General features: G+C 45.6%; 1 protein-coding gene and 1 long non-coding RNA gene across 7 annotated transcripts in view; one reads left to right on the top strand and one right to left on the bottom strand.

The window, feature by feature from the left end:
* The window catches only part of LOC107547860, a 40972-nt gene extending 33549 nt beyond the window's left edge, over positions 1 to 7423 (bottom strand). For all 3 annotated transcript variants that reach the window (XR_005660493.1, XR_003762299.2, XR_003762300.2), the window contains exons 1-3: positions 7337 to 7423; positions 3160 to 3282; positions 2821 to 2948 (exon numbers count right to left, since the gene is read on the bottom strand). This is a non-coding gene — a long non-coding RNA (uncharacterized LOC107547860). The remainder of the gene's footprint in view (positions 1 to 2820; positions 2949 to 3159; positions 3283 to 7336) is intronic.
* A 656-nt stretch (positions 7424 to 8079) lies between these two features.
* Positions 8080 to 26637, top strand: GGACT (gamma-glutamylamine cyclotransferase). 4 transcript variants are annotated; one of them, XM_029073676.2, is made up of 4 exons: positions 8114 to 8184; positions 17746 to 17845; positions 22758 to 22836; positions 25777 to 26637. In XM_029073676.2, the coding sequence occupies exon 4, from the start codon at positions 25791 to 25793 to the stop codon at positions 26259 to 26261; it is 471 nt and encodes a 156-aa protein (XP_028929509.1). In that variant the 5' UTR covers positions 8114 to 8184; positions 17746 to 17845; positions 22758 to 22836; positions 25777 to 25790; the 3' UTR covers positions 26262 to 26637. The 4 variants fall into 4 exon arrangements, with proteins under 4 accessions (XP_001513752.2, XP_007666189.1, XP_007666188.1 ...); XM_007667999.4 differs by lacking the exon at positions 22758 to 22836 and having other exon boundaries at positions 8107 to 8184; XM_007667998.4 differs by lacking the exon at positions 17746 to 17845 and having other exon boundaries at positions 8109 to 8184.
* The last annotated feature ends 167 nt before the right edge of the window (positions 26638 to 26804 follow it).

Here is a 26804-nt window from a genome sequence, read left to right as displayed (position 1 = left end):
AATCCCAGCTCTGCCACTTGTCTGCTGCGTGATCTTGGGCAAATCAAAACTTCTCTGCTCCTCAATTTTCTCATCTTTAAATTGGGGAGTAAGACTGTGAGCCCCATGTGGGACAAGGACTGTGTCACTCATTCAATCACATTTATTGAGTGCTTACTGTGTGTAAAGCACTGTACTACACACTTGGGAAAGTACAACATAACAGTAAACAGATACATTTCCTACCCGTGATAACCTAACGTCTACCTTAGAGCTCAGAACAGTGCCTGGCTCAGAGTAAGCAGGTAGCAAATATCGTAATTACTGATACTCTTACTGGAACCTAGAATTCAAGGTGTAATATCTAGGTGAAGTTCAGCTCCCTAGTATATGTTTATCTAATGATGTAAAGATAGGCAGATTGAAGGTCTGTGAAGCTATGGGAATGTCCAGCCTTTTATGTGTCCTCCCACAGAATGCAAATACAGCTTCTTAGGTAATTTCACCTGCTGAAACTAGGAATCATTGCAATTAGTAATAATTATTATGGCATTCGTTAAGTGCTTACTATTTGCCAAGTATTCTACAAAGTGCTGGAGTAAGTACAAAATAATCCTATTTGAGTCAAGTGGCTGGATGAACACCTTCGGCTCACAAATACCGAGGTAATGTTCACCAGAAATTGGGCAGAGAACATGAGAAAAATGCATGAGGGGAGACCAGTCAATCGTATTGATTGAGCAATTAATAATAATACAGAGCACTGTACTAAGTGCTTGGAGAGTACAATAGAATGGAGTTGGTAGAAGCAGCATGACTCAGTGGAAAGAGCCCGGGCTTGGGAGTCAGAGGTCATGGTTTTGAATCCTGGATCTGCCACTTGTCAGCTGTGTGACTGTGGGTAAGTCACAACTTCTCTGTGCCTCAGTTACCTCATCTGTAAAATGGGGATTAACTGTGAGCCTCACGAGGGACAACCTGATTACCCTGTATCTACCCCAGCGTTTAGAACAGTGCTCTGCACATAGTAAGCGCTTAACAAATACCAACATTATTATTATTATTATGTTCCCTGCCCACAATGAGCTTATCATCTAGAGGGGGAGAAAATCCCCAAACGTTTAGAGAACAGTGAACTGAAAGGAGGTACTCACTAGCTGGCAAGGCAGAACAAATGTTTAAGATGAACAGAAACACATAATTATAGAGAAGCGGAAGGTTACTAAAGAAGACGGTCTAGAATGACCCATCAGAAGAGGGATTGCGCTCCCTGAGCGGAGGCTTCTGAAAGATTGAGACACCTCGAGGCAGGCTCAAATACAGTGTCAGGCCCTGGAAACAAGTCAGCAAGAAACTATTTTTATGTGCTTACTGTGGTGTACTGGATTGTTGTCCACACCTAGATCACATAGTTATCTTTATCTTTGAAAATAAAGGGCAATTGTGAATATGACTAATTACTCATGGCAATAGTCCCTGGGTTTGTTTGGTTTCCCAGTAATTTACATTTTACAATAAACACAAAGGGACAGACTTCATGAAGGGGAGGGAGAAGTTAGCCTACACATAATTCAAAGCAAGGGGGGGAATGCCATTGTTTTCACCACCAGTTTTAGTCCCATTCCTACTAGCTTCTGAGACTGGACAAGGATAGAATAGTTCTCCCAAGCTTCTCTTTTAGAAAGCTCTCCTGGGCAGCCTCATTGCATTATCCTCTGCTCACCTCTGCCATTCAATCCACATATTTAATCTGTCCCAAAATCTCACCGGTTCTATCTTTACAAAACCTCTAGAATTTCCCCTCCTCTGTCCATCCAAACTGCTGCCTCTCTGGGCCAAAGCAGTCAACGCTTCCCATCTCAACTATTCCATCAGTCTCCTCGCTGGCCTCCCTGCATCCTCTCTCTAGACCATACTTCACAGTACTGACCAGTTCATTTTTCTGAAAAACCATTCAGTTCCTACTTCACTCTATTGACCGAATCATTTCTTCTGAAAAATCGTTCACTCCATATCTTCCTGTTCCTCAAATACCACCAAAGGTTGCCCATCCATCTCCATATTAAACAGAAACTCCTCACTGTCGGCTTTAAGGTGCTCAATCTCCCTCCTACTTAACCTCAGTGATCTCTATAATCCAACCCGCATATTCTCTCCTCTAACACCAATCTAGTCTCTGTATCTCAATCTCATCTATCCCACCACCGACCCCTTCCCTACCTCCTCCCGAGGGCCTGGGATTCCCTCCCCCCTTCTTACATCCGACAGTCTTCCTTCGAAACCCTCCTAAAATCACATCTCCTCCAGAAAGCCTTCCCAGACTAAGTCCTTTATGCCCCCCATCCACCCTCTCCTCTATGTCGACTATGAACTTGGCCGTGTACCCCGTAAGCATCTCATACTCACCCCGGTCCAACAGCACTTCTGTAAATATCTATAATTTCTTTTAATGTCTGTTTCCCCCTGTTCATTGTTAGCTCCTTGTAGACAGGGATCGTGTCTACCAAATCTGTTATACTGTACTCTTCCAAGCACTTGGTACAGCGCTCTTCACAGAGTTTGCATTCAAAAAAATACCACTGATTGACTCATTGACTCAGATGGTGGCAAAGAACCAAACCCAAAGGGGTGTGTCGGATCTGAAGATAAGATCGAACAGATAGGTGAGTTAAACAGGGCAATCAGGTCAGGCCAAGGATAGAAGGATGGAAAGCAACCTTATAAATTAGGGGGAGGAGGTGAAGAGCTGGCCTAAGAATCGGTGAGAGGAGAGACGGAGGGAAGCAAAGAAAAAGGGCAGAGTGGAAGAAATACGATCATCTGAGCTTTGATTCGCGTCACCTTTGTAGCTCTTCAGTATCGAGAGGCCCGTAGTTTGGAGCACGTATTTTGAAGTAAGCTTTCCTCTTACATCTTTCATTCACATTTCAGCCAGGCAGATCTCAACTTCTTCAGATTTCAAGTCAGATCTGTAGAAGGTAAGTATGTTTGGGTTACATCATGTTTTTAAGCTGTACAGTCTGTGAATATTTTTAAAGTGGTATTTGTTAAATTTGTTAAAGCGCTGAGGAATATACAAGCTAATCAGATAGGACACAGTCCATGTCCATCATGGGGCTCACAATCAATCCCTATTTTACAAATGAGGTAACTGAGGCACAGAGAAGTTAAGTGACTTACCCAAGGTCACACAGCAGATGAGTAGAGGCGGCCAGATGAGAATCCAAGTCCTTCTGATTCCCAGGCCCATGTTCTATCCACTAAATCACGCAACTTCTCTAGTTTTATCCACGCTGGTTGAAACTAAATGGTGAAAAGAAAAGGTAAACTTAAACTTGGGATTTAAACCCAAGTCAAAATTGAAAGGCATGGTATTGAATGAAAGAACTTTTCAAGAGAAAAAAGGTTATCAATTTTTTCTTTATTTTAATACCTCATGTTATGATACTAAAAGTCACTTGTGGCTAATCTTGACCAGGGTGAAAGAATTTGTGAACCAACAAGAGATACACCTTGAGGAAGAGAAATAATATGAAAACTGAGAGTTTTTAAAATTGTAGGCTAAAAATCATCCTCATTTGCATTTATACTATAGAAGATGGGGTTTTTTTTAAGTGTGCAGAGAAAAACTGCAAAAGTTCCATTTGTTTTCACAACAGAAAGGTTCTGTAAAGGGAAGAAAGCAGTAGAAAGATTTCAAGTACATGAAACGTGAGAAATTCAGTAAATATAATAAAAAGTAATAAAGAGAAAGATAATAATGTTCTTACTCAAGTATCTGAATGCCACACACAAAAAAGAAACAGCATATATATCTGTAGAGAAAAGTTTATGTCACATTTCTTGCACTGTAAAGTTTGGCTATGGAGGCTTGGTTAATGCAAATTTAAACCATTTTGTAATTTAAATGTAAAGTCTGAGGACGTACCTGAATTGGGAAGTTTGATTAGAACAACCAAAACTGTCATTGGAAGTCATGATTCATCACTCATAAGATATTCAAAATGTCATAAAAAATATATGAACAATTGAGGGCACCTGGCATTTTGTTTATTTTTATTCAAGATCAATTTCTGCACAAGCATACATAATATCCCTACGCATATGACTGTTGACAAAGATTAGATATTGGAGATTTTATGGGATTTTTTTATAAAAAAGAAAACAGTTGATTTGGAGATACTGCTTTATGTTATAAAGGTATGCACATCTGACTAGATTTACCAATCATAAAGAGTTTTCAGGACCATGTTTTCATGATGCTAACAATGTTTTTGTTACTCTCATTGGCTTACAAAAAGTAAAATGACTAAATTTAAAAGCCAACACCATTTGTTAAACCTTGTCGCTCACAACTGTACGAACGAAATTGGTTTTTTAGAGATATTCCTCACTACAACCAAGAATTAGTCTTGTGGTCATGATTAATCAGGAACCTCAAAAGTCTCCATTTAGACTTTTTAAGCCCTACAAGATGGACTTTAAAACAACATGGAATTAACATTTTTGCTTCCCAACAACCTTTATCCACCCCAGCCTCAGCCACACAGCCCTTCCGTACATGTCCATAATTTAATTTAATGCCTGTCTCCCCTTCTAGACTGTTAAATGCCTTTGAGGCAGGGAACATGTCTACCAAATCTGTTATACTTTACTCTCCCAAGCTCTTAATACAGTGCTCCCCACACAGTAAACACTCAATAGGAATGATTGATTGGTAATAATGCTCAATCCAAAGCATATAGGCTTCTGTGGCATTTACGAAAAACAGATTTGTTTATTGTGCTCCAAAGCAGCAAGCAGTATTTTCAAACACGTGGAAAGACAAATGATGCTATTCAAAGTAAGATTTTGCTTTGAAGAAGCAGCGTGGCCCAGTGGATAGATCACGGGCTTTAGGAGTCTCCCTACCTCTTGGATTGAGCAGTAATCTGATGATTTTGTATCAACTCCAATGCCTAAAACAGTCCTTAACTTGTCTAGTACCTAATAAATACCATAATAATTACTATTAATCGTAATTACGCTAGTTGGCACCAACTCCACCAACCACTGCTCAGGTACACAGAAACTAGACTTCACCCCAGGCTCTCTACAGCTCAGAATTTTGCTCCAGATGTCAGTTGTGCAGCGTGGTTTAGTGGATAGAGGACAGGCCTGGGAGACAGAAGATCTGGGTTCTAATTCCGGCTCTGCCATAGGTCTCCTGTAGGACCTTGGGCAAGTCACTTAACTTCTCTGGGCCTCAGTTACCTCGTCTGTAAAATGGGGATTAAGACTGTGAGTCCCATGTGGGACAGGGCCCTGATTAACTTGTATCTCCCCCAATGCTTAGAACAGTGCTTGGCATGCAGTAAGTGCTTAACAAGCACCATAATAATTATTATTATTATAAAGTATGCTCCTTGTGGGCAAAGAACGTGTTTATCAACTGTTATAGGGTCTTCTTGCTAATGCAGTGCTCTGCACACAGTAAGCACGCAATATACATGGCTTAGTGGCTGGAGCGCGGGCCTGGGAGTCAGAAGGTCATGGGTTCTAATCCTGACTCCACCACCTGTCTGCTGTGTGACCTTGGGCAAGTCACTTCACTTCTCTGGACCTCTACTGCCTCATCTGTAAAAGGAGATTAAGAGTGAGAGCCCTGTGGGAGACAGGGACCTAACTCGTATATACCCCAGCCCTTAGTACGGTGCTTGGCACATAGTAAGCGCTCAATGGGCACCATAATTATTATCGACGGAAGAAGAATTAAAGAAGTTGTTAAGGGCTCACTATGTGTTCTAGGCACTGGGGTAGGGACAAGTAAATCAGTCCGGTAAACATGCCTGTTGCAGTCCATGTTTGTTTTCAAATCCATGAAAAATGAGAAATTCATCAAACCAAGATAATAAAAAGGATTAAAGAGAAAGATATTATTATTAATAATAATAATGTTGGTATTTGTTAAGCGCTTACTATGGGCAGAGCACTGTTCTAAGCGCTGGGGTAGATACAGGGTAATCAGGTTGTTCCACATGAGGCTCATAGTCTTCATCCCCATTTTATAGATGAGGTCACTGAGGCCCAGAGAAATGAAGTGACTTGCCCACGGTCACAAAGCTGACAAGGGGGCAGAGCTGGGATTCGAACCCATGACCTCTGACTCCCCAGCCCGGGCTCTTGCCACTGAGCCGGGCTGCTCCTCTTTCTTTCTCAACTAATGTTCTTTCTCAAGTATCCGAATGCCACGCGCACACACACACAAAAACCAATATATGTAGCTTTATAGGAAAGTCTACGTCCCCTGTGTCTTGCCTTGCCAAGTCTGGCTCTGAAGGCTTGGAGAGGAAGGCAGATTTGAACCGATGTGTCATTTCACTGGAAAGTCTGAGGATGTACTTTCCAAGCGCTTAGAAGCAGCGTGGCTCAGTGGAAAGAGCCTGGGCTGGGGAGTCAGAGGTCATGGGTTCAAATCCTGACGCTGCCCCTTGTCAGCTGTGTGACTGTGGGCCAGTCACTTCACTTCTCTGTGCCTCAGTGACCTCATCTGGAAAATGGGGATTAAAAACTGTGAGCCCCACGAGGGACCACCTGATGACCCTGTATCTACCCCAATGTTTAGAACAGTGCTCTGCACATAAGCACTTAACAAACACCAACATTATTATTATTACTATTACAATGGGGATTAACTGTGAACTTCATGTGGGACAACCTGATGACCCCGTATCTCCCCCAGCGCTTAGATCAGTGCTCGGCACATCGTAAGCGCTTAACAAACACTAACATTGTTATTATTATTATATATTATTAAAATGGGGATTAACTGTGAGCCTCATGTAGGGCAACCTGATGACCCTGTCTCTCCCCCAGTGCTTAGAACAGTGCTCTGCACATCGCAAGCGCTTAACAAACACCAACCTTATTATTATTATTATTAAAATGGGGATTAACTGTGAGCCTCACGTGGGACCACCTGAAGACCCTGGATCTTCCCCAGCGCCTAGAACAGTGCTCTGCACATAAGGACTTAACAAACACCAACATTATTATTATTATTATTATTATTAAAATGGAAATTCACTATAGGCCTCAGGTGGGACAACCTGATGACCCTGTACCTCCGCCAGCGCTTAGAACAGGGCTCTGCACAGAGTAAGCGCTTAACAACCACTAACATTGTTATTATTATACATTATGAAAATGGGGATTAACTGTGAGCCTCCCGTGGGACCACCTGATGCCCCTGGATCTCCCCCAGCGCTTAGAACAGGGCTCTGCACATCCTAAACGCTTAACAAACACCATCATTATGATTATTATTTATTAGTAGCAGCAGTGGTATCATCATTTCCCGGATGTGATGGTTCCTCACTCACGAAATACCGAAAAGGTCGTCCACAACAGGGCGCAGGTGGGAGCGCAGGCTGCAGCGGGAGACGGACGCACGGAGGGACGGACGGACGCGCGCGCGCGTGCACGCTCCGCCGAGGAGGCCGCCGCGCGCGGGCGGGCGGGGCGCGAGGGCGGGGCGCGAGGGCGGGCGCGCGGGCGGAGAGGGGGGGAGGGGCGGGGCCAGGGGCTCGCGCAGGCTGATTGACAGGCCGCGGGGAGGGGCGAGGGGCTCGCGCAGGCTGACTGACAGGCCGAGGGGAGGGGCGAGGAGCTCGCGCAGGCTGACAGGCGGAGGGGAGGGGGGAGGGGCCAGGGGCTCGCGCAGGCTGACTGACAGGACGAGGGGAGGAGCCAGGGGCTCGCGCAGGCTGACAGGCCGCGGGGAGGAGCGAGGAGATCTCGCGCGGTCATTCATTGACTCGGTCGTATTTATTGTCCTAAGCGCGTGGAACAACAGAGAGAGGCCATCCCTGCCCAGCAGCGGGCTCACAGGCTAAAAAGGGGGAGACGGACGGCGAGGCGGAACCAGGAGTCCCACTACGGTGGCGCGGGGGGCTCGTGCAGGCCGCCGCGAGGGGCGGGGCGAGGGGGGGCTGGAGAGAGCAGCTGATTGGCGGAGCCGGGGCGGCGGCCAGCCATTCCCGGCCCTTCCCCGCCCCCAACGCCCGGCTCGCGGCCTGCCATTGGCCGGTCGGTGTCCCCGCCCCCTCAGGCCCCGCCCCTCCCTCGGGCTCGTGCGCGGCAGGGGCGGCGCCTCGCGCCTCAGCCCGCGCGCCTTCCCGCCTCCCTCCTCAAGGAGCCCGATGGTTCTGAGGCGGATCCCGTCAGGTAACGTGGCAGAAACCTCCGCACCTTCCTCCTCCTCCCCCTCCTCGGGGTGGCCGTGAAGCCCCCGCCTCGACGCTCAGCTGTGGGCCCTGGGCCCAGTCACTTCCCTTCTCTGGGCCTCAGTGACCTCATCTGGAAAATGGGCATTCATTCAAGAGTATGTATTGAGCGCTTACCAGGTGCAGAGCACTGGACTGAGCGCTTGGAATGGACAAATGGGTAGCAGATAGAGACAGTCCTTGCCCTTTGACGGGCGCACAGTCTAATCGGGGGAGACGGACAAGAACAATAGCAATGCAGCTCAGTGGAAAGAGCCCGGGCTTGGGAGTTAGAGGTCATGGGTTCGACTCCCGGCTCTGTCACTTGTCAGCTGTGGGACTGTGGGCAAGTCACTTCACTGGGCCTCAGTGTCCTCCTCTGTAAAATGGGGATTAACTGTGAGCCTCACGTGGGACCACCTGATGCCCCTGTATCCACCCCAGCGCTTAGAACAGGATTCTGCGCATCCTAAGCGCTTAACAAACATCATCATTATTAAATGGAATCAAGGGGATGAACATCTCATTAAAACAACAGCGAATAAATAGAATCAGGGTGATGTGCATCTCATTAACAAAATAAATAGGGTGATGAAGATCTGTACAGTTGAGCGGACGGGTACAATGCTGAGGGGATGGAAGAGGGGGAGGAGGAGAGGGAAAAAGGGGGAGAAGACTCATTCATTCAATAGTATTTATTGAGCGCTTACTAGGTGCAGAGCACTGTACTAAGCGCTTGGAATGAACAAGTCGGCAACAGATAGAGACGGTCCCTGCCGTTTGACGGCTTACAGTCTAATCGGGGGAGACGGACAGACGAGAACAATGGCAATAAATAGAGTCGAGGGGAAGAACATCTCGTAAAAACAATGGCAACTAAACAGAATCAAGGCGATGTACATTTCATTAACAAAATAAATAGGGTAATAAATACATACAGTTGAGCAGGTGAGTACAGTGCTGAGGGGATGGGAAGGGAGAGGGGGAGGAGCAGAGGAAAATGGGGGGAAAGAGGGTTAAGCTGCGGAGAGGTGAAGGGGGGGGCGGAAGAGGGAGTAGAGGGAGAAGAGGAGCTCAGTCTGGGAAGGCCTCTTGGAGGAGGTGAGTTTTAAGTAGGGTTTTGAAGAGGGGAAGAGAATCAGTTTGGCGGAGGTGAGGAGGGAGGGCCTTCCGGGACCGCGGGAGGACGTGGCCCAGGGGTCGATGGAGGGATAGGTGAGACAGAGGGATGGTGAGGAGGTAACCTCATGACCCTGTATCTCCCCCAGCGCTTAGAACAGTGCTCGGCACCTAGTAAGCGCTTTACAAATACCAACATTATTATTAGTATTAACTTCTCTGGGCCTCAGTGTCCTCATCTGTAAAATGGGGATGAAGACTGTGAGCCTCCCGTGGGACAACCTGATGACCCTGGATCTCCCCCAGCGCTTAGAACAGTGCTCGGCACCTAGTAAGCGCTTTACAAATACCAACATTATTATTAGTATTAACTTCTCTGGGCCTCAGTTCCCTCATCTGGAAAATGGGGATTAAGACTGTGAGCCCCACATGGGACCACCTGATGACCCTGTATCTCCCCCAGCGCTTACAACAGTGCTCGGCACCTAGTAAGCGCTTAACAAATGCCAACATTATTACTATTATTATTATTAACTTCTCTGTGTCTCAGTTGTCTCATCTGTAAAATGGGGATTAAGACTGGGAGCCCCACGGGGGACAACCTCATTACCCTGTATCTACCCCAGTGCTTAGAACAGTGCTCAGCACCTAGTAAGCACTTAACAAATGCCAACATTATTATTATTATTATTAATAATGATGGCATTTGGTAAGCGCTTACTAGGTGGCGAGCACTGTTCTAAGCGCTGGGGAGGATAGAGAAGCAACGTAGCTCAGTGGCAGGAGCCCAGGCTGGGGAGTCAGAGGTTATGGGTTCAAATCCTGGCTCTTCCACTTGTCAGCTATGTGACTGTGGGCAAGTCACTTCACTTCTCTGGGCCTCAAATTCCCTCATCTGTAAAATGGGGATTAAGACTGTGAGCCTCACGTGGGACAACCTGATTACCCTGTATCCACCCCAGTGCTGGGCTCACCTTTGATAATGCATGGTAGCTTTTACTGAATTGGGGCTATTATCATTTAGCACACAAAAAAAACCAAGCAAACATTCTTGTGAACAGTTACTTTTGTAATTTCACCCCAACCTGGTTTTGAAATAGTCTGCTTAATTTTTGGTAAAGATAGGATTCAGGTAAAACGGTTGAGGAGGGGTTAAGGCTGGGCACCCCCGGGGGACAGCTATTCATTTATGACCCACAAGCTTACAAGGAGAATGAAATCCTGGCCAGAAATGAGAGAAGGAAGAGTCAACACCATTTATGCAAACATCTCATGAGGTTTAGTTACTTTCTAGTTGAAGATTATAAGGGAGATTGTGAACAGCTGGACACTGTAACAGGTCAAGTTTTCACAAACCAGCAAGTTGCTCCAGAGTTGCAGTATCTGCTATTTTAGTGGGGAGTTTTGAGAATAATAATAATGTTGGTATTTAAGTGCTTACTATGTGCAGATCACTATTCTAACTGCTGGGTAAGATACAGGGTAATCAGGGTGTCCCACATGAGGTTCACAGTTAATCTCCATTTTCCAGATGAGGTCACTGCGGCACAGAGAAGTGAAGTGACTTGCCCACCGTCACACAGCTGACAAGTGGCAGACCTGGGATTCAAACCCATGACCTCTGCCTCCCAAGCCCGGACTCTTTCCACTGAGCCATATGCTGTTATTGATCAGATCGATGCTGCTTCTATCTCCCCACTTGCTTCTGCCACTTCTGTGCTAACCAACACATGTCTTGAAAAGCAAATATAGAATCATGTGCTTTCTGGACTTTGGCTGGAAGTGAGGTTGACTGACTTGGACTGGTTTGGGTACCCTTTGGAAAAACACAGGGCTGTGCCTTTATGAATTGCTTTTAGCCGGCTCCTTAGCTTGCTACAGCTAGAGTTGAAACCACCTGGATAAAGTTTCTGATCCTAAAAAAATTACACATTCCAATGCCTGTTGTCATTTGTTTCAGGATTTCTCCACTCTATAATTGAAATGATTCACGGCATGGATTTTCCACAACAAACAGCATTTACCAAATGGAAGTGTATTTTGACGTACAAATCCTCATATTAGGGGAGAAAAGAGCTTCATGGTTCGAGGTTTTCTGTTTTTCATGATCTCACATATTTGGGTTCCAAATCACAAAATGATTGCTACCATGTGGCATTTTGTGAAAGGAGGTCAATTCCACCACTGAAAATGGTGGAGATAAAATGAAAAGTTTCAAATAGCTTCAGATATTTTCCAAAAAAACCTACAATAGATGCTGATAATTTTAATACAGGAAAAGAGAGAAGCCAAAATTCAAATTCCTACAGTTCAAATAACTCCATTCATGTTTCTGATCCCAGTGGAGCACTTATCATTATGGTTGCTGTTACGGTATTTAAGTGCTTACTATGTGTCAAGCACTGTTCTAAGCCCTGGGGGAGATGCAAATTAACCGGATCAGTACTTTCAGTACCGTGAGATGCTCAGCCAAATTACCAATTCTTACCGATGCCCATTGCTCTAAAGTTAAAATAAACAACTTTCTTTGTCTTGAACACATGAATATGAATATTGGAATATTGAGGATCTGTTTTGCCACTTAATTGAATAAGTTAATCAGGCTGGATACACCCCCAGGCCCACATGGGCCTCACGGCATAATAGGAGGAACAATGGGATATGGGACAGGGGAGCTCTTTGGTGGTCAGAGTGAAAGAGATGAGTCAAGGACTGTGGACCAATTTTGTGGGTGGTTTGAAAGGTGGGGAGAGTGGTGGTGTTATCTACAGTGATGGCAAAATTAGGGAAAGAAGAGGATTTGGTTAGGAAGATGGACAGCTCACATTTGGACATACTGAGCTTTGAATTGCTGGTGAAGCATCCGAGTAGAGAGGGATGTGAGACACTCAGAGTTTAAAGAGGGAGTTAAAATTCTCAAATAGTCGATATGGTCAGTGGGTATGGGATATGGTGACTGGATGTCTGTCAGTGACAATCTGTGATACAAGCACATGGACGGAGGAAGGTACTGTGGAGATGACCCAGGGTTGGAGTCGGCAGTAAGAGGTCAACGGAGGGACAGGAGAGTGAGAGAGTAGAGTTGAGGCCACAGATTTGCGCATCCAGTGGGGAAGAGTTGGGTAGGGCAGGGCATCCAAATGAGGCATGATGGTCTGGGATAAGTGGAAGGGATCAAGAAATCCGGTCTCTGAAGAAGGAGGTGTCAGAGGACAGTAATTGTAGTGTTGAAAATGGGAGAATCTGGTGGTGTGCTATAACTACCTTTGTGTTTTTCACATCAAATAGTTCAGTTCCAAAAATAAGAGTTGTTGGTGGCTGACGTACTTTTTTCACCAAAGGAGGTTTGTTGCAAATTAATATTGACGGTTTTCATTCACAATGCAAAAATGAAGATAGGTGTGTGTGTGAAGATAGGTGTTCTATATATAAAAATAACAATGTAACAAATACAATGCAACATGCATATAGTTACAATATAATTGTAGAAATTTCGGGGTTCTGTTTTCTGGACTGAACTTTCTTGGGAGTTGTAAATAGGGGGAAGGGTAAAACAGAGGAAGGACAGGAAACAGTGACCCAGAATAAGATGCACAAGATTATTATTTTTAGTGGAAAGAACAACCTACAAAATTGAAAATAAATAGAGAATAATATGGAAGAAGGGAGGCTTGCTGATAGGTCTTGCCTTCGTATTTTCATTAATAGATAGTAAGCAGGATTAAGCAGCACCTTTTGGAGTTTATAAATGGTACTAACTCTGTAGGTGATAGAAAATAATAGTGAGATTAAAGAAATAGTAAATGTGGGATATTGTGATGATTTCATGGTTGAAAAAGGCAATTCATTCTACTATGCAAAACAATTTTCAAAATGGAAACTCAGTAGCTATCGAATGCAGTAGCAGTTCCTTCGAGATCTAGGTGATAGAGGGCAGAAATAAGATGTAAGGGCAGTGCCATTTTAGACTCATTCATTCAATAGTATTTATTGAGCGCTTACTATGTGCAGAGCACTGTACTAAGCGCTTGGGATGAACAAGTCGGCAACAGATAGAGACAGTCCCTGCCGTTTGACGGGCTTACAGTCTAATCGGGGGAGACGGACAGACAAGAACAATGGCACTAAACAGCGTCAAGGGGAAGAACATCTCGTAAAAACAATGGCAACTAAATAGAATCGAGGCGATGTACAATTCATTAACAAAATAAATAGGGTAACGAAAATATATACAGTTGAGCGGACGGGTACAGTGCTGTGGGGATGGGAAGGGAGAGGTGGAGGAGCAGAGGGAAAAGGGGAAAATGAGGCTTTAGCTGCGGAGAGGTAAAGGGGGGATGGCAGAGGGAGTAGAGGGGGAAGAGGAGCTCGGTCTGGGAACGCCTCTTGGAGGAGGTGATTTTTAAGTAAGGTTTTGAAGAGGGAAAGAGAATCAGTTTGGCGGAGGTGAGGAGGGAGGGCGTTCCGGGACCGCGGGAGGACGTGACCCAGGGGTTGACGGCGGGATAGGCGAGACCGAGGGACGGCGAGGAGGTGGGCGGCAGAGGAGCGGAGCGTGCGGGGTGAGCGGTAGAAAGAGAGAAGGGAGGAGAGGTAGGAAGGGGCAAGGTGATGGAGAGCCTTGAAGCCTAGAGTGAGGAGTTTTTGTTTGGAGCGGAGGTCAATAGGCAACCACTGGAGTTGTTTAAGAAGGGGAGTGACATGCCCAGATCGTTTCTGCAGGAAGATGAGCCGGGCAGCGGAGTGAAGAATAGACCGGAGCGGGGCGAGAGAGGAGGAAGGGAGGTCAGAGAGAAGGCTGACACAGTAGTCTAGCCGGGATATAACGAGAGCCCGTAATAGTAAGGTAGCCGTTTGGGTGGAGAGGAAAGGGCGGATCTTGGCGATATTGTAGAGGTGAAACCGGCAGGTCTTGGTAACGGATAGGATGTGTAGGGTGAACGAGAGGGACGAGTCAAGGATGACACCGAGATTGCGGGCCTGCGGGACGGGAAGGATGGTCGTGCCATCCACGGTGATGGAGAAGTCTGGGAGCGGACCGGGCTTGGGAGGGAAGATGAGGAGCTCAGTCTTGCTCATGTTGAGTTTTAGGTGGCGGGCAGACATCCAGGTGGAGACATCCGGAGGCAGGAGGAGATGCGAGCCTGAAGGGAGGGGGAGAGGACAGGGGCGGAGATGTAGATCTGCGTGTCATCTGCGTAGAGATGGTAGTCAAAGCCGTGAGAGCGAATGAGTTCACCGAGGGAGTGAGTGTAAATGGAGAACAGAAGAGGGCCAAGAACTGACCCTTGAGGAACTCCAACAGTTAAAGGATGGGAGGGGGAGGAGGCTCCAGCGTAGGAGACCGAGAATGATCGGCCAGAGAGGTAAGAGGAGAACCAGGAGAGGACAGAGTCCGTGAAGCCAAGGTGAGATAAGGTACGGAGGAGGAGGGGATGGTCGACAGTGTCAAAGGCAGCAGAGAGGTCAAGGAGGATCAGAATGGAGTAGGAGCCATTGGATTTGGCAAGAAGGAGGTCATGGGTGACCTTAGAGAGAGCAGTCTCGGTAGAGTGGAGGGGACGGAAGCCAGATTGGAGGGGGTCTAGGAGAGAATGGGAGTTAAGGAATTCTAGGCATCGATTGTAGACGACTCGTTCTAAGATTTTGGAAAGGAAGGGTAGTAGGGAGATAGGACGATAACTGGAGGGGGAAGTGGGGTCAAGAGCGGGTTTTTTTAGGATGGGGGAGATGTGGGCGTGTTTGAAGGCAGAGGGGAAGGAGCCCTTGGAGATTGAGTGGTTAAAAATAGAAGTTAAGGAAGGGAGGAGGGCAGGGGCGATGGTTTTAAGAAGGTGAGAGGGAATGGGGTCCGAGGCGCAGGTGGAGGGGGTGGCACTTGCGAGGAGGGAGGAGATCTCCTCTGAGGATACTGCAGGGAAGGATGGGAAAGTAGGGGAGGGGGTTGTTGGGGGAGAGGGGAGAGCGGAGGGGTGACTTTGGGGAGCTCAGACCTGATCGTGTTGATTTTCGTGAGGAAATAGGTGGCCAGATCATTAGGGGTGAGAGATGGGGGAGGGGGAGGAACAGGGGGCCTAAGGAGAGAGTTAAAGGTCCGGAACAATCGGCGGGGGTGACGGGCATGGGTGTCGATGAGGGAGGAGAAGAAGCTTTGCCTGCCGGAGGAGAGGGCAGAGTTAAGGCAGGAAAGGATAAATTTGAAGTGTGTGAGGTCGGCTTGGTGCTTGGACTTTCGCCAGCGGCGCTCAGCAGCTCGAGCATAGGAGCGTAGGAGGCGGACGGAGGAGGTGATCCAGGGCTGTGGGTTAGTGGCGCGAGAGCGGCGGAGGGAAAGGGGGGCGAGAGAGTCGAGATGAGTAGTGAGGGTGGAGTTGAGAGCGGAGACCTGATCGTCGAGAGTGGGAAGAGAGGACAGGGCGGCAAGGTGAGGCGAGATGCTATTGGAAAGTGAGAAGCATTGCAACTGATGCTGGTTTTAGATGAAGTCCCAGCACAAATTTTAAATTCAATTCCAAGGATAAATAGCTAACTCCGTGAAGCTGTTCTGAGAAAAGAAGTTATTTTATGGAAGGGATGTAGAAAACAAATGAAATGACCTAAATTGTTCTAGGCTCCCGAGAGAGAACTTGCAGAGAGTTGGAAGGTGTAAACTTTGCGAAGGGATATTAGCTAGGAAAATCTGGACTCGAGGAAAGGAAAAGAAGACCATGCAGGGGACATCAAAGTATACTGATGAGGGGGAGTGAGGATAGCCTGACTCATTGCAGCAGCGCTAGGGTTCACGTGTAGAATGATTTGGCTAAGTCACTTTCAGCTCCGACAAAATAGTATTCATTTACTCCCACTGCTCCTTTGGAAAGTAAAATGCCAAATCAACAGGACTTTAAAAGGTGTAAACGGAAACAGGCTTGTTTCCAATTATATAAAAAGTGGCTTTGCTATGAATTATATAGAGATTGCCTTCTCTGGTGGGGTTCCAGACTGGCTCAGGAGTCTGCTTAATTGACACATAACATCTATTTTTTTTTCCCCTAGCACTCCCCCTTCCTCCTTAGAAAAGGAAATTTGGAAACTAGAAATATATTTCTCTAATTATTTTTCTCCCCCAAAGATCACATAGGGGTATTAAATTCTAAGCCAGATGGGTGATTGAATTCCTTTTGAATTAGAATAGTGGGATGATCTTTTATCTGCCCCAAGTTTACAATGAAGATAACTTTCTTGGTCATCTAAAATTTTTTTTCTAAGTATGATTTCACTTCACTGATGTGCTTTACATTTTCCTCTTCTCGGAGGATTTTTAAAATACTGTGCAATCTTCCAATTTCCTCCATGCCCACTCCACACCCCTATTCCTTTCCCCTCTTCCTATCCTTCAGATATAAGGCCATCTTGCAGGGCCACAGTGACGGGAAAGAAGATCAGTAGCTGGCACAAGTGGTTTGGTTTGCCCTGGGCAGATTTGGGTCCAATTTTCCCCTCAAAAACCCTCTCAATAAGTGCATTTCCCTTAGGCAGACACATCCATGGGCTGTTTTGTCCAACAATCTGAAAAGATCAAAAACAAAGCACTGGAATCTGACATACTTTAAGAACAACCTTCAATATGCCATATCCTACCATCACTTCACTAATGCTGAGTTCATTTAAAATGACTGATTCTTATTGTGCGCTTCCTAGGTGTCCTGAGTGAGTAAAACCCAACTCTAGCCCCAAAAGGGTCTTACAGTGTAAATAGGGAGAGGACAGATACTCAGAATAAAAAGAACATAATCCAGACAACAATAAAGACAGGATGAAATCAGACCGTGCAAAAATATCATTAAAATGTCCGGGAAGCACTATGACCTTGTGGAAAGAGCACGGTCCTGGGAGTCAGAGGACCTGGTTTTTAAGCCCAGCTTCACCACTTGCCTGCTGTGTGGTTAGACAAGTCCCTAAACTTCCCTCTCCCTCAGTTTTCTCATCTGTGAAATAGGGATTAAATACCAGTATTTCCTCCCCACTTAGATTGTGAGCCCATGTAGGACAGGGACTCTCTCTCAGGACGGGGGGAAGCTGCGCCTGTGCTGCTTTCGCGTGGTCTTGGCCTGAGCCAAGGCAGGCAAGGCAGAGGAGAGCCTCAGCATCCCGAGACACTCCCGTCCATGTCCGCCCCGTTCCCATTCTCGACTCCAGGAGATTTCAGCTTCTCTGTTGAACCTGTAAATTTTGAAAGGCGGCACCGAGCACACAGGCACATCCGTCCCGAGCGCGGAATAGCTCGGCTTAGCGACCTTTCCGGGCTCCTAGCGAGGGAGAACGAGTGCAGGTCAGCGAAAAGAAAGCTCAGTGGGCCTCCCAGGTAACCCCTAGATGATTCAACCCAGCTTGGCCACTAGAATGCCCTTGTTTGTTTTCACAGACCGATACCTCAGAGTTTCTGAGCGAACAACCGCTGAGAGGAGACCATAACCTCTTGATTTCAAAGAAGCCATCATCTCACGGGTGCCTCTGTGGTTAATGTAAGAAAGGTGTTTTGCCCTAAACTTTTCCGAAGTATCCGGGGAGGTTGGAAAGGGGTCGGCCCAAGCAGGAAACCCTTGTCTGTGCTATAAAGAAAATAGCAAGGAGCAAAATGAAAGCATCAAAGGCCCAACAGGATGAAGTCCCACGAGCCCTTTCTGGCATGTTGGTCGTCTTGAAAGTTAGCACTGAGTGAAGAGTGACCTTAAAGCTTGCTTCTTTCGAACAGACTGAGCTCAAGTTTAAAGTTCAAGGCATTTTGTTTTTTCACCTGTTTCCTACAGTTTTAAGCAACTTCTGAAGAATTAATGTGTAACTATATCTGGTCACTGAGCCACCAGTAAGAGTTTTTCTCAAGGGAAAATAATGTTACTGTATAAAGGGAGAGAAATGGATATTTGAACGAGCTGCAAGAAGGCGTTACCAGAACCTAATATCCCAGCCCCATTGACCCCAAATGCTTTGCAGCAAAAACGCATCGTTTTTGTAAACCTCAGAAGAGGGTCTGACATTAGCATTTGCTAAAGTCTGGGTGGTACTTAGGTTTTCAGGTCGGGAATGAGGCAGCAGTTTTTGTGTGGCAACGCTGAAACAAAGGATCCAGTTGTGACAGTTGAACTTAAACTGTAATTGCAAGTTAATGAACATACGTGCTATGAGTCTGTTGGATGTTGTTTACGCTGGAGGTTTGAACAATCGGGGTAATTAACACAGCAAGAAGAAATAAGAAATGGAAGCAGACTTCCTTTTATACCCATCCTCAAGTCGAACGTGTGTGTGGATTCAGTTGTGCATTTAATGATTTATTCTGATTCCACCATCTGTAAATATTTGTGTATCTGTCTCCCCTTGTTAGAGTGTGAGTTCCTTTTGGACAGGGAACGTTCTCTCAGCTTGTTGTACTTATCAATCAGTTGTTTTTATCGAGCATATACTGTTAATATTAAGTGGTTGGCAGAGTACAGTATAATAGAGTTTCTGGACACATTCCCTGTCCACAAGGATCTCACTGTCTAGAGGGGGGAGCAAACAGGAATATAAATAAATTACAGATATGTACATAAGTTCAGTGGGACTGAAGGTGGGGTGAATAAGGAGTGTGTAGTCAGAACATGGGTACTTCAATACCATTACAACTGCTAATAGATAGTTCTGCTGCTCCTAACTTCACCATTTTTGGCTTAATAATGTTTGGAGTTACCTTTTACTTCATTAGAAACAGTAATGCTGTTAAAATCTAGTTATTTCCCCTTTGATATTCAAATATAACCTAACTGCCAGGCGATAGGTTATCAGTTGTGCAAGTTTTGAAGAGATGACGTACAAATTCCAATAACATTCTCCAATGACATTAAATTTTAATATAGGCAGTCTGAATATTTCATGAAGCACCTTTCTGAAGGTTGGTTTCATGGGGGAAGCTGCTGTCCATTTAAAATTATTCTGCCAATTTGCATGAAATAGCCTTGTATTTTAATTGCCATTAGTGATATTTGTCTTCACTGCTGAATCTGGATTAGAGTAATAAACTGTACTTCTCTAACTGTCCAATTTTGGAATCGAAGATTAAACACGATTCTCCCTGCCCTGCTGGGCCACCCTGGACCTGATCAGCTTACATAAGAGTTAACCCCTCTTCTTCCTCCCGCACCCCACCCTACCCCCGGGAATTGGCATGGCCTAATGGATAGAGCACGGGCCTAGGAGTCAGAAGGACCTGGTTCTCATGCTGTCTCCACCATTTATCTGCCGTGTGACCTTAATAACAATAATAATAATAATGTTGGTATTTACGCGCTTATTATGTGCAGAGCACTGTTCTAAGCGCTGGGGGAGATACAGAGATACAGATCAGGTTGTCCTATGTGAGGCTCACAGTCTTAATCCCCATTTTACAGATAAGGTCAGTGAAGCCCAGAGAAGTGAAGTGACTTGCCCACAGTCACACAGCTGACAAATGGCAGAGCCGGAACTCGAACCCATGACCTCTAACTCCCAAGCCCGGGCTCTTTCCACTGAGCCACGCTGCTTGAGCAGAGCTCAATGTGGGCAGGGAGTGTCACTGTTTATTGTTGCATTGTACTTTGCCAATCACTCAGTACAGTGTTCTGCACACAGAAAGTGCATAATAAATATGACTGAGTGAACTTCACTTCTCTGTGCCTCAGTTCCCTCATCTGTACAATGGGGATTAAGACTTTGAGCCCCATGGGGGACTGCGTCCAACCTGATTAGCTTGTATCTACCCCGGCACTTGGTACTGTGCCTGGTACACAGCAAACTTAACAAATACCATAAAAAATACCATAAAAAAGCGGTCTGAGGATTAGGCGAAAAAGTGGTGCAAATCTAAGTGTAAGGGTGATGCAGAAGGGTGAGAGAATAGGGAAAATGAGGGCTCAAGTCAGGGAAGGCCTCCTGGAGATGTGCTTTTAAACAAGGCTTTGAAGGTGGGGAATGGGGTCATCTATTGGATATGAAGGGGAAAGAAGTTCCATGCCTTAGAGGAGCAATACATGTGGGGTCGTAGTAAGAAATCAGGCTTTGACTAAAGCCGCAGAGCGCTAAGAAATGGGCTTATTCTTGTAACTCTTTCGTACCCAACTAAATCTAAATGGGGTTAAATTTGAGGAAAGGAAAAGCCAAATACAATCCCAAATATTTATAAAGAGCAACAGGCCTCATTAGATATCATTATTATAAATAATAATTGTTCTGGTGGTAAGCTACTTTTGCGCTGAGTCATATGGCTTTGAGAGCCTTTCCAATCCGGTTCCCACTCAAAGGTATTTGAGTGCTCACTATATGCGGAGCACTATTCTAAACGCTTGGGAGAGTACAATACAGCTGAATTAGCAAACATGTTCCCTGCCCATAATGAGCATAAACCAACTCTCAAACCCAATAAAGGAAGCGTAGCTTTGGCTCTGAGGCTCGAATGTGGGTTTGTTCTAGGAGAAAATTGTCTCCCTAATTCCTTTTCTGTAAATGGAAGTCATGAGCACTAAATTGTCCTTCAGTGCACTTCATCCATGGCAGAGCTTCCAAAAGTCTGTCCCGCAACCGGGTAAGCAGTATGGTCTAGTGGAAAGAGCACAGGCCTGGGAGTCACTGGATATTTAAATTCTAATCCTGCCCTTCCCACTTTTTGTTTAATGGTATTTCTTAAGCAATTACTGTGTGTCAAGCACAGTTGTAGTGAGCACTGGAGTAGAGATAATTTAGACTGTAAGCCCGTCAAAGGGCAGGGACTGTTACCAATTTGTACATTCTAAGCGCTTAGTACAGTGCTCTGCACATAGTAAGTGCTCAATAAATACTATTGAATGAATATAAATCGGGCTGGATGCAATTCCTGTCCCACATAGGGCTCACAGTCCAAATACCTGCTGTGTGACCTTGGGTAAGTCACTTAAATTATCTGTGCCTCAGTAAAATGGGGATTAAATACCTGTTTTCCCTGCGACTTAGATTGTGAGTACCATATGGCACAGGGACTGAATCCAACCTAACCCAGCACTTAGTTCAGTGCTTGGCACATAGAAATTGCTGAAGAAATACCTCAATTAGTATTATTAGTTTAGATCTTCAGTCCCAGAGCATTTATGTACATATCCCTACTTTATCTGTATATGTCTGAGTTTTCCCCTCAAGACCATAAGAGAATGTACCTATCAACTCTGGTACAGTGCTCGAGACACAGTAAGTGGTCAGTAAATACGATTGACTGAGTAAGCAAACATCGGCTCCTTCCCATTCTGACTCTACTCCTCCGTATTAGGGCTGCAGTCTCGGTAACCCTGACTTTCCTAGATCTAAGCCTATTGAAGAGGATGGGTGTAGGAATGCCTCGTCCCTATGGGCTGAGAGCAACGGCAGGCTGGTCTGGGAGAAGTGTGTGTTCCCCCCTCCCAGCTTACTTCCCTAATTCGTCTCTTTCCTGAATCCTGGGTTGCCTCAGCCTTCCGAGCCTGAGCCCTTGGCCTTCGGTGTTTAACTTCAGTCCGTCAGCATTCGGCTTTAGTCTAACTAGGCTACCAGTCCTAGCTCTCCCTTTACCACCTCCCACAGGCCTGGATTCCCCTTTGTCCCTCATCTGGGAAGATCCCAGGCAACTTCTTTGTCAGTGTTGGCAAGCGTCTTTACCCTGGCACCTCAGCTCCTAGTGCCCTCATTCAGGAAGAGTGGTGGGGATGGGCTTGGCTGCCCCACCAGGCTCTGGGAGGAAGAGGCACCAAAACTGCTCGACCATTTCCCAGCCTACAGCTCCCCCAAATTTATGTTTGGTCGCTTAAGCAGGGGCAGTTCCAGACCCGCTGGGGCCAAATCACATGGGCAGGGACTGAAAATCAGAGGAGATGGCAATGAAGCAAAACCAGTGCTCGTTTGAGGAGAAAAAAAAATCCCAAATGCTTCTCTGGGTGCACAGAAGCAATCTTGTTTTAAATCCAGTTGGGTGGGGAGGGAGGATTTAGGACTAGTTGTAATTGGCAAAAAGCCATAGAAGCTGTGTCCCACGGGCTCGTGGGCCTTGCTCATGCCTCGTGGGCAGCCCACAGTTCTTCAGTCCCAGTGTACCTGCTGCCTCTGCGCTGGTCCTTTCACTCTAGGCCAACTGGCCTGGGTTCCGGGGACTGCAGGTGCCCAAGCTACAGAGGGGAACAATTCCAAACCCAAAACCTAAGAGAGTTTCCAGTCAGGACTGAAAAAACTGGCCTCTGAGCTTCCTTCCACCACCCCGCCTACACACCCACACAACCTGCTCCCACTGTGAACCTCCACTTAGATACCAAGCCCCATGTGGGACAGGGATTGTGTCCAACCTAACTGATTCGTATCTATCCCAGCACTTAGAACAGGGCTTGCCACATAGTAAGCGCTTAACATATATCTTATTGTTATTATTCACAGGGAAAGGTTGGCATCTTTGTAGGATGGCGGTGGAGTGGGAGGACACTGGCTCAAGCTGACTCACGTCGTGGTCCCCGAGGTAGGGGGAGGGGAGGCACTAATGGCGCCATAAATTGTAGCCCCATAAATTGTAGCCCCATATGGCAGTGCCCTGCAAACACCCAGTTGGCACTGAGATTTTCATTTGCTCTGTGCAGACTCAGATGAGAACCGGCTGTATTGTCATATTTATAGTTTGGCATTTTAGGCCAAGATGTTGATTAAGCTTACTCCTTCCTGTTTTCGCTAATGTATTTTCTCCTTGAGGTTGGCAAAAAAAAACAAAAACAAAAAAAACAAAAACCCAAGCACCCACTTGAAGCATGTTAGGTCTGAGAGTTGGCTTGGTCATGGCTACTTCGTTAGTTTTTCTTCAACTGAGACTGCCTCCTTGGTTGAGCACAGCGCTGACTAATTTGAGCACTGTCCCTTCCATGGGAATCTCACACTTAAAAGGTAATGGAAATTAAGGTGAACAAGGAGAAGAATGATTTTACTAATAATTCGATTGTATTATTGTAAACTTATCTACACTTTACAGATCTTTTTCTCCTGAAAACTTTGAACTACCTTGAAATGAAGGGACTTCAATGTCCTCTAGTGCAGGCTCATTGTGGGCAGGGAAGTTGTCTAGCAACTCTGTAATTTGCAGTCTCCCAAGCACTTAGTACAGGTTCTGCACACAGTAAACGCTCAATAAATACAATTGATTGATTAACATAATGTACTTTCTTTCCTAGAGCTATTAACATTTTGTGTTTTTTTTTAATTTCCTAGCTTTGACAAGTAATCTTGAGGACATGAACAATTTTAGTCAATTCATTTTTTTTATTGGGGTGAGCATAAGGGCCATAATCTACTATTGGGAATTAATTGCACGTTTTAGTGCTCAACCCCGATCCCCTCTCAATTTCAGGGTCAAGTACCATCCTGGAGGATTTGTATTGTTCAAAACCCAATCTGAAAAGTAATGACTTTCTTTTTTAGAAAAAGGAATCACTGGCAACTAGTATTAATGCTCCTTTCTTTGTAATGGAATGAGTTGAATCCCCAGACTCATTGTGCATCTCGAGAGGTAAATTATATGAATCAGAAACAGCTCAGAAGGAAACTAGACTGGCTATTCTCAGACCAGGATTGCCTCTCAAACATACATTAGTTTGGCTGCGATTGGAAGCAAGTTTCAATATACACAGTTCTCCTATTACATTGGGCTTGTGTTCTTGATAAACCAGGCGTTACCTCGATTCTGCATCACCAGATGTACCTTAATTCTCTACTAGCATTTCGTCCATGAAGCTTAGTGAAAACACAGGTTTTGGGAGACTTGAGGGTACCTTTTTCCTTAGAAGAAAAATTGTTATTGCATTAAATGGACAGACAGTGCTGTAGCTCAATAATCTCATTGTATCTGCCCAAATCAGTCATGTATTTGCAGAGTTTGTGCTAAAGCCAAAAAACCAGCTTTAGTGTAAAAACATTTACCCACATGTCAGAAATACACCAAGGTAGGCATTTTATAGTCTTGGATCTTTGTCTAAATCTGTGCTTGTGACTCTAAGCTCACTGTGAGAAGGGAACCATGTCTACCAACTCTGTTGTGTTGTAGGGGAAGCAGCGTGGCTCAGTGGAAAGAGCCTGGGCTTTGGAGTCAGAGGTCATGGGTTTGAATCCCGGCTCTGCCACTTGTCAGCTGTGTGACTGTGGGCAAGTCACTTAACTTCTCTGTGCCTCAGTTCCCTCATCTGTAAAATGGGGATTAACTGTGAGCCTCACGTGGGACAACCTGATTACCCTGTATCTACCTCAGCGCTTAGAACAGTGCTTGGCACATAGTAAGCGCTTAACAAATACCAACATTATTATTATTACTTTCTCAAATGTGTGGTACAGTGCTGTGCCCACAGTAAGTGCTCAAAAAATACCATCGATGACGTTGATGGAAGATTGGCACCGTGTGTAAAATGTCGGTTTTTTATGCTCCTAGAGACAAGATCTTCCAAGACCTGAGTGCGGGCTACGGAAATAATCACCCCCCACCCCTGAAGACTGCAAAATGTCTAAAAACTCTGTTGCCCACTGGAAGGAAAGGGCTCTGATCAATCTGATAGTAGTTTGGCTATCTGGCCACCGCTTAGTTCACAGGTCATTGATTGTTTAATCACAGTCAGTGCAGTTTCTTTTTCCACTTCAGGAATAAAATGACTGGAGGAGGGTAAAGGCCAGTTGGAGCTGCGTCACCAATCTTCTAAACATATTGCCCATACGTGGGAACCTGGCACGGTGGGCACTGAGCACAGATCATTAGCATACAAAGACAAGAGAAATCCTAAGAAATCAACCACCGGGGAAAAGTAAACTCTCTTCACTACCTCGGGTTTTCCAATCAAAATTTCCCACCTGTCAAAGGCAAACTCACCCCCGTCTGCTAGAGCCCAAGTATTTATCCCCTCCTGTCCGAGGCCAGTGATGCATGTCCCGCAACCTGGGTCCCTGCCTCACCAGGCTCCTCTCAGGCTTTGGTTTCCGTCAGCCTAAACCTGGGCCAGGGAATACAAGTGCTGTTTATGTGCCTGAAACCATAATTTGCACTTGAGTCACTAGGAAGCAACTTTCCCTTCAATGGTATCATGTTTCTTAAAAGCAGACAGAGCATTGTTATAACAGCAGATGTATTGTTTCGCAAAGAGTGAAAGTGCCTCTTCCGCTTAGCGTCTACCACCTTTCCGGTTCCATTATAGAAACTAAAATCCCTTGAAGCAAAGCCTATCCTAGTGTTCAGAGCTGGGGCCAGATGGGGCTTCCATTTTCTACTACCTACCTGGCCCTGGATGGCCAAGCTAAGGCCTTTCAGATGGAAAAGCAAAATGCTTGTCATCACAACTCCTCACATACTACTAAAAGCACCGGGTTTAATGGGCATTTCTACGTATTTCGGACCTTACTAATGAATGTGCCTTTTCGACTTTCCCTGGGCCAGCTTCTCGGATCCAAATGGCACGCCTCTTCATCTACGGCACCTTGAAGAAAGGCCAGCCCAACTCCTCCGTTATAACAGATCCCGCCAACGGAAAGTCCGAATTCTTGGGCAGGGGACGCACGGTCGAGAAATACCCTCTGGTGATTGCGGGTCAACACAACATTCCCTTCCTGCTGCACGTCCCGGGAAAAGGGCACCGTGTTGCTGGAGAGATGTACAGTGTCGACAACCAGATGCTGCAAGTCCTTGATGAATTTGAACAATGCCCAGACGTGTATCAACGCACTCTCATGAGAATTGAAGTTTTAGAGTGGGAAGGGAAAAGCGAGGCACCTGAGGAGCAACCAGCTGTCAACAGCACCGTGGAATGCTTTGTATACAGCACGAGTACCTTCCAGCCGGAGTGGCTAAATCTCCCTTTCTATGACAGTTACAATAACCAAGGGGAACATGGCCTTCGTTATAATCCTCGTGAAAACAGATGAGAAGTGGACAAGACAACACTCTGACTTAGGTGATCACTAAAAGTCATATTATGAAGTCAACCTCTTCTATGATCCTGAAAAGAAATGCCTAGAAGACATTTTTTAAACCAACATATTTACTTATTCAAACTGTGTGGAAATGTAACATTACATTCCCTTATAGTAGCTGATCTTGATAATACTATTAAAATACATAAACAACATCTCACTAATCCATGTTTTCGCTTTTCCTCCTCTGTGTGTGTGTGCGTACACACGCCCATGCTGGTATAAGAGATATCTTCAATGTATTGTCTTACATAAAATATGCTGAGAAAAATTAATAAAGATTTGATTGACCTCAAACAATAAATGCCTTTGGCTAAAACGTCATGAATTTCTGTTTTTGAAATCTGTGTTTATGCCCCCAAGCCCATCAGGAGCTTTCTGGGGAATCAAAAAACTCTAAAAGGAAAGGTCCTTTAACAAAAATGATTTTTTTTTTTTTAAGGTAATTCGGCTCAACCATACCTATACCACCCTTTTTTTTTGGTAGACTGATGG

The sequence above is a fragment of the Ornithorhynchus anatinus genome, chromosome 10 (assembly GCF_004115215.2).
Source record: "Ornithorhynchus anatinus isolate Pmale09 chromosome 10, mOrnAna1.pri.v4, whole genome shotgun sequence".
Lineage (NCBI taxonomy): Eukaryota > Metazoa > Chordata > Mammalia > Monotremata > Ornithorhynchidae > Ornithorhynchus > Ornithorhynchus anatinus.
This window is presented reverse-complemented; position numbering and strand designations above follow the sequence as displayed.